Here is an 8,196-nt window from a genome sequence, read left to right as displayed (position 1 = left end):
CCGGGGCCCGCCCGCCTGCCCGGCCAGCGCCGTGCGGCGGCCGCCTGGGGACGGGCACCGGCACCGGCACCGCCCGGCTCGCTCCTGGTTTGCTCCTGTCCCGCCGCGGAGGAGGCTGACGGCTGCGGAGGCTGATCCGTCGGGCTGGGTTTGTGATGCTCCGTCTATCCCCTTCCCGGCTCTCCCTCTCCCCGAGTCCTGTCCCTGCACAGTGCAGCATGGAGGCTTGTCTTGCAAATTTCTGCTTCTTTGCCTAATCTGAAGGTCCTTTATAGCTTTAATTTTAAAATAACTGTAGACGTATTTTATATTGATCCTTTTACTGACTTCTGATCGTTGGCAAATAACACATCAAGTTAACTATTCTTGATAGACAATGTATTTCTGGCTGATTTTTTTCATTGGAAAAGACGGGGGGGGGGGGGGGGGGGGGGGGGGAAGGACGACACGCGTAAAATAACTCTTCCATGACTACATATCTCTTCATTTCAGTGGCAAAATATGTATCTACATAAATAAATCAGAACTCCTTTGCTTTCTAAAAATATGTTTAAGAGATTGTTTTGAATGTGACTTAAAATTTGTTGACATAAATATATTTCACAGCAGGATAATAACTATAGTTATTTGTTCTAATGTATTTCAGAACATTCTCCTGGGGATATAAGTTATCTGCAAAGTTATTTAACTTCTGATTATTATCGGCAGAATAAGGCTCAGCTTTATAAAACCAAAGACCGAGTAATGTATTTGTCATAATTCAGTTTGTAGCTTGTCATAAGATGCCAAAAAACATAACACTGTCCAGATCAAGGAAAGCAATATACAGATATGAGCACATTTTTTCAGGTTATATGTTTTTCGGGATAGTTTTGTTTCCTATTATACGTTGACCTTTATAAGTTTTACTTTGATTTGGCTGGAAGTTCACTTTGCGAGCAGAGCTGAAGTTTGAGATCGGTTCTTACTATGTAAAGAGCTGCATGAGTATAGCTTAAAGTATTTCAGGAGGGTACCCTGACAGTGTTGATACAGTAGGGAAACCATGTGCCAGAAGATAGCTGAATTTAACACTGCTTGAAAATACTGCTTATTTTAACTACGGAAAGAATAAAGGAGGAAGGATCACTGAACTGTAAAGCAGTTTCTTCTGGAATTCTTTCAACAAAGTCACTGTATTCATATTCACCCTGCACTGAAATCTGAAACTTTTTTTTTTCTTTTATACTAAATTTACAAACAGTAAAAAGGAAGAGAGACAAGTTCCAGGCACTGGAATTGATGGAAGAGTCAAGTGGGGGGTTATGCATCTTGCTCGCATGCTTGTTATCATCCAGGCGCAACTTCGAATTGCCTGCATCACAGAGCAGTATCAGGACTCCTTGCAGGAGCTCTGATTACATCAGAGATGCACTGCAGAATTCAAAATACTGCAGAGGACACTGGGGGGGGGAAACGACACTTGCAGTGGAATTTTAGCGTGTTACTCATGATTTCTATTTCTTTCCCTCAGAAGGGCATCTTTAATAATTCCTTCCCCATTGTCTAGGAGTCTGGCACCCTTCCTGAATTTTGGCTGAAAGTAAGGGCAGTACAGATTTCTAATTCGATTTCTTCACCAGACATAATGGATAAGAATATCATCTTGTGCAAGAAAGATTTTTGAAAAGATGTTCTATCTTGCTTCACATGCACACCACGCCATTAAGAGTCATCAAGAGCGCTTGCTGTGGGCCAGTTATTCTGTATTCCTGTAGTTTTTAGAAGCCAGAACAATGATCGGGATTGTATAATGTAGTAAGAGACAGTTCTTGCCCCAGTAAGCTTACAAACAAAATAGGAAACGATGCTCAGAGAGAAGTGATTTGCCCAAGGTAAGAAGACATTATCAGCAGGGGAGCTGGAGAGATGAACTGGGCTTCACTGACTCCCAAGCATTCAGAGGGCAGAATACTGTCTCAGGCAAGGAGGGATTTTACCATTCGTCCTTACTTAACCAGAACAGTTTTATTTGGGGATTTTACTGTTACAGCATATCCCGAAAGTTCATCTTGTTTAATTGTTGGGAAAATTGTGGCTATAGGCTAATGGGTTTGTCTGACCTTTTATTCCAGTGTGTTGTCTTTAATCCTTAATGTGTTTCTTACAGCCACCCCCAATTTCAGCAGTTTGCAACGTATGAATAAAACAGTTTGCTTGTTTTTTAAGCCTAATAGCAGAAACCCCCTTCCATTAATTAGATCTCTTCCTTCTTAAAGCAGTACTGACCATCATTGTGTAGAAGCAAGGAAAACGAGAAACATACAAAGAAATGTATGGCTTTATTTTACGCCTTCCTCCTTTTCTTCAAGTCAGGCCATCTTTTCTATTGTCCTTTATTTCCTCCTTTTCTTTCCCCTTAGATACGATGCTACGTGTATCTGAGGCAAAGAACATGTAAATAACACATGTACGGTGTCAAATACCGTAACTGCCTACCTGGGATCTGTGGGCTTGCCAGTTCTGGTTATGGAAAAAGAAAGAGCCACTTTTGTAACTGCAGTCATTGTGTGTTACACAGGGGATTAATTTGTCCAATTTATTGTCTCGCCCAGGTCGAGAAGCTGGAAGCGAAGAAAGAAATGCTTTTTTCTTTGCTCTGTTGTTTCACAGTTGATGCCTCAGGGTTACAGCGTGTGCCTGACACACACAGAACGTTTACATTTCCCTCTCCCCATTTCTTCCCATTGTGTCAACAATGGATGCAGTGGGAGATCAAACTAGCGACAGAGATGAGCAGCCTCCTCGTTTTTCCTGGCTGAGATTCAGAGGATAAGTTGTTGCTAACCAGCATCATCTGGTATTACAGAAGGGAAAACGGTTAACAGCTCCCATCTATCCATAGTCTTAGATCAGTCATAATCTTTATTCTCTTTGGGCCAGCCCTGCCTTAGACATAGTTGAGGCAGAGGGGAAAATGCTTGTTTCTAAGTTAAACAACAGTTGCTCTAAGAGAAGGAGCCCTACATAAACATACATCAGGTAGCCCTCTTTTCCCACATCAAACCTATAGCCTGAACTCCCAGTGGCATTACTTCCGCTGATGGTATCTTGGGAATGCTTTAACAGAAGACCAGCTCTGAGGTCATTAGGAGTGCTTCGTGTGATGGGACTGTTCGTCAGGGTAATTGCAAGTTCAGCCGTTCCATATTCCTCTGTCCAACAGGCTCTGGCTAGCACTATCGCAGACAGCTATCGCTCTCCTCAGATCCCGTCATTTATCTGAGTCCTGCAGCTTTGCCAGTGGGCAATGGCAGAGTGCCATCATTTGTCATGAAGCTCATAATAATCCCAGTATTGGCTAGAAGTTCCTAGAATGTGACTTTTTAATACAATTATGTTTCGCATTAATGTTCTTTCCGAAAAAAAGACTTTCAGGTCAGCAGGTCCTCACTCAGTCTTTCTTGAGGCAAGAGACAAACCAAAATCAATTGCAAGTTTATCTGAGTGCAGACCTGCGGGATTTTGTCATTGTTTGCACCCACCATTACTTCCAAAGGAGTTGAGAAATGCCCATCCCCTGCCGTGGGGATTTCCAGAGTCGTAACTCTGAAGCAAAGACAGAGCAACACAGCAATACAAGCAAGTATGTAGTGATAAGGCACCGAAAGCTGAACACAGTTAAGATTTTGGCACGGAGAACAGGTTACTTGCCAGATAGCTGTTCTCAAATCACTAGCAATAGTAATAGAGATCCCACTTTGTGATAGAAGCAAGATGACAAAGCTTACCTCTTCGCTTGCCTGGGCCAGAAAGTAGTACTGCAGCTCTTGGAAGATCTGAATCGTGCCTTGTCCATTCTTGTATATTCCTGTAGGCTTTTGTTTATCCGCATGCCCTAAAGGTAAGTAAATAATGATTTCCTTTTGTACTAAAGAGAAGCACAGGTGAGGAATCAGGAAATACCACTCCATCCAAAGCTCACCTGGGGCCACCTGTTTGTAAGAGTATGTAAAGAACTGCTCAGTTCAGAGTAATCCCTCTGGGAAGTTTAGGAGCAGGATTGAGAGAGTATTTTACTGAAAGCAGCATTTTAAGTCCCCTTGCAGCAAAAAAAGCCTGTTGCTCTTAAACTGAAGTGCAGCTGTGTGTTTTAAGTACTTTGCTGTTGTGTATTCATGGGTTTTTCTTCTATAATAGGTACGTAACACTACTGATGCTGTTTATAAGCCCCAACACAAACAACAGTTGTGTGTTTAAGGAAGTCACCCTAGGAGGGGTGTACATCCTCAGGGCGCATATCAAAGGGGAGGTAAGTACAGCCAGGAAAAGAACAAAACTATACCGCTACTGAAGCCAATGCAGTGTAATATTTATTACTTGCTGGTGAACTCAAGGCTAGAAAGTCAGAGTACTTGTGCATAATAAATATCTATTTATTGTACAATCTACTTAATAAATAAAGACTCTTATCAAATGAAACTCAGCAACTCCATGCATTAAGCTGCAGCTGACTGGACAGATGGAAGATGTAGAAGCAGTACTGTACAAGTCTCCTGTATATAAGCAGACTTCCAGTCTGACTTTTAAAACGCAGTGGGTTAGGGAGGCAAAAATTTTAACTTTTCCAGTACCTGCTTTTTATACCCATTTGAACTCTGTGGTCACTTCATTCCACAGACTTTACACTAGTGTTGTGTGAGCAGAATTTGAATGGGACTTCCAAAGTCATCATAAGAATTTTTTTGTTTCCTATAACCAGAGGTGAAGGCAGTCACCTTGGCTCTCAGCTACTGTTCAACCCGTTGTCAGGACAAAGATCTATTACTCCATATAGGGTGTCAGTTACAACTGAAATAATATTCCAATGTTTATGTAGAAATCATGTATTTCTTAACAATCTTTTGTAAATGAAGCCATGAAAAGGGAGTTGGCATGCCAGTAAATGAACATAAACTTTATACAAACGTTTTGTGTGATGATCAATACAAGTGGTTGTTTTTTTTCCCAAATTTGTGTCCATATGGCCTTTTAGAAATTAGTCTTGTACTAACTGTTTCTTAGAAGTGGTATTTACTGAATTACACCATAATTGACCTCTGATTATTTCTATATACTTAATGTGTACTAAAATACTTAAGAATTTATGTGTAATAGTTAAATAAAAAAAGTTATCATCTCCTTATGACAAAACACGCTTGAATTCTGTGTTCTTATGTGATTCTCTCATACTTTTTACACTTCCATTCTGAACCACGAGTATCCTGCCATATGCAGGAATTGTTCCTGTTTCTCTCTATACTCACTGGGAACTGAGACTGCTGCATCTGAGACAGGAGAAGCCCCACACTGTGACAAATGCACTGAACAGAACTCCTGGATAAGACAGCAGCCCTTGATAGAGTCAGTTCTCCCCAGCTGGACAAACCCAGCCTCACCAGAAAGGTCTTCTGAACATTCTCAGCCACTGCTGTTTTCTTTCCAATTGTTTTTATCAGCTATAAATATTTTTGAGCTCTGACCACTACATTTGTTCCAAACTTGAAAACAACCACTCGCTTACTCAACCCATATATCTGTTTTTTGTTCCAGAAGACACTTGCAGAAGTAGCGAAGTGATGTGAAGTTATCTTCCAAGATGACTCTTCTACCTGGAGAAAATTCCGACTATGACTATAGTGCCCTGAGCTGTGCTTCAGATACTTCCTTCAACCACACATTCTTTCCAGAAACAGAAACCCTTAAGGGAGTCTTTTACCAAAGAGCCAAGCTAATTCACCCTCAAGAGGATCTCCTGAAAGGCTTTCACCCTGATGATCGGAAGCATCATATTATTATAAACGTAGGGGGCATTAAGTATTTGCTCCCATGGACCACGCTTGATGAATTCCCATTGACGCGTTTGGGACAACTAAAATTCTGTAACAATTTTGACGACATTCTAAACATCTGTGATGATTATGATGTGACATGCAATGAATTCTTTTTTGACCGCAACCCAGGAGCATTCAGGACAATCCTTACCTTTTTGCGGGTTGGAAAACTTCGGCTCTTGCGTGAGATGTGTGCGCTGTCTTTCCAAGAGGAGCTGCTCTACTGGGGAATTGAGGAAGACAACTTGGACTGGTGTTGTAAAAGGAGATATCTGCAAAAAATGGAGGAGTTTACAGAAATAAACGAACGGGAGGATGACCTCATAGAAAATGAAACAACAGGTGAAACAGTAGAGGAGACAAAAATTGGCTTGTGCATGAAAAAGTTGCAAGACATGGTGGAAAGGCCCCAGTCTGGCCTCCCTGGAAAGGTGTTTGCTTGTTTGTCTGTTCTATTTGTAACTATTACAGCAGTGAACTTATCCATCAGCACCATGCCTGACCTGAGGGAGGAGGAGGAAAAGGTAAGTTAGCTTTTCAGGACGGAAAATGGTATGTGCTGGGAAGAGCAGAACAAGTACAAGGTCTGATGGTATTGATTTCAATGGGGATTTTGCAGCTGTCTTTAGAGGAGGGAAAACACAAAGAATATTTGAAATCTTACATGACTGTGTTCAATTACCTGTAAGAGAATTCATCCTGTCAAGTTTTATGTCCAAAGAAAATTTTGTTAGTGTGCACTCTTCTGTACGACTGTATATTACCTTGTTAAGCTTTGTATTTGCTATTTAGAAAGCCTGAAATTACCGAGCAATATCTTCTGTGGAATAAGTAGTTCCTTTCTAAGTTTTGCATTTAACTTGTTCCAGTTTGTCAATGTGTTTCCCCATAGCAACAGTTTCAATTCCTTTAATATTTTGGGTATAAAAAAAAACCACCACAGAAACCTCTCTTCCTGTCACCGTACCAACTAAAATAGTTATTATCCAGTGCCGATTACAAACTCCTCTTTCCTGCAGGGTGAGTGTTCCCAGATGTGCTACAATATTTTCATTGTGGAGTCTGTCTGTGTGGCATGGTTTTCCTTGGAGTTCCTGCTCAGATTCATCCAGGCAAAGAGCAAGTTTGCATTTTTGCGGAGACCATTAACCCTGATAGACATAATAGCCATTCTGCCATACTACATCACTTTGTTGGTGGACACCACTTCGGTGGGCTATAAAAAGCCCAGCTCTGGGAGCATCTACCTGGACAAAGTAGGTCTGGTCCTCCGTATTCTCCGTGCCTTGAGGATTCTCTACGTCATGCGGCTGGCCAGGCACTCCCTGGGGCTGCAGACGCTGGGGCTGACCGCTCGCAGGTGCACCCGGGAGTTTGGTCTCTTGCTCCTCTTCCTCTGCGTGGCCATCGCACTGTTTGCACCGCTCCTGTATGTCATCGAGAACGAGATGGCGGACTCGCAGGAGTTTACCAGCATCCCCGCGTGCTACTGGTGGGCTGTCATCACCATGACCACGGTAGGCTACGGAGATATGGTTCCTAGAAGCATTCCCGGCCAAGTGGTGGCACTGAGCAGCATCCTGAGCGGCATCCTCCTCATGGCATTTCCAGTCACCTCCATCTTCCACACGTTTTCACGCTCCTACATTGAGCTAAAGCAAGAACAGGAAAGAATAATGTACAGGAGAGCACAATTCTTATTAAAAACAAAGTCTCAGATAACCAACACGTCACAAGGTAGTGATCTTTTATTCCCCAGTATCTCTTCTGAGACTAGGGACAACGAATGAAATTCAAGTTACTATTTCTCCTGATGTCAAGTAATGTTTTGTTGTATCAGATTCCATCTTTTTATTTGCTTTGGAAGCATTTTACAAAGGTAACTCTCATATTAAAATGAAGAAAAGGAGCTATTAACCAGGAACTGATGTGGTTTAAGAAGTCTGTTATTATGCTCTTTCTTCCCACCCCCCACCCCCCCCAGCGTAATGTATAGGACAGATCTTTCACAGAGATCATGCAGTGGGATTTTAGGAATTAAAAGTTCTCTGAAAAAAAAAAAGAAACAACCTATAATTATGTACTTGACAGGCTGTTTTGCCATTTGTAATACACATTTTTCCAACCGAATCACAATGTATATAATCATTAAACATGCTGCCATTTTTCTTGTTCTTCTTGTATATAAATAATGTAAATACAACAAAATTAATGGCTAAATTCTCTCCCAGTAAAACGCCTTAGAGCGTAATGGAAATAACCACAGATGTTTGTCCCATTGTGCTCTTAAAAAAAACATTAAGTAAGATTTGTCATTCACAACAGCAACTGTATATTCTTTGTA

General features: G+C 41.6%; 1 protein-coding gene across 1 annotated transcript; it reads left to right on the top strand.

Moving 5' to 3' along the window:
- Window positions 1-5,617: 5,617 nt before the first annotated feature.
- Window positions 5,618-7,642, top strand: KCNG1 (potassium voltage-gated channel, subfamily G, member 1). Its single transcript, XM_009893357.1, has 2 exons — window positions 5,618-6,376; window positions 6,872-7,642. The coding sequence occupies exons 1-2, from the start codon at window positions 5,618-5,620 to the stop codon at window positions 7,640-7,642; spliced, it is 1,530 nt and encodes a 509-aa protein (XP_009891659.1).
- The last annotated feature ends 554 nt before the right edge of the window (window positions 7,643-8,196 follow it).

Source organism: Charadrius vociferus, unplaced genomic scaffold (assembly GCF_000708025.1).
Source record: "Charadrius vociferus isolate BGI_N301 unplaced genomic scaffold, ASM70802v2 scaffold259, whole genome shotgun sequence".
Classification (NCBI taxonomy): Eukaryota; Metazoa; Chordata; class Aves; order Charadriiformes; family Charadriidae; genus Charadrius; species Charadrius vociferus.
Note: the sequence above shows the minus strand (reverse complement) of the source record. Positions and strands in the feature narration are given on the sequence as shown.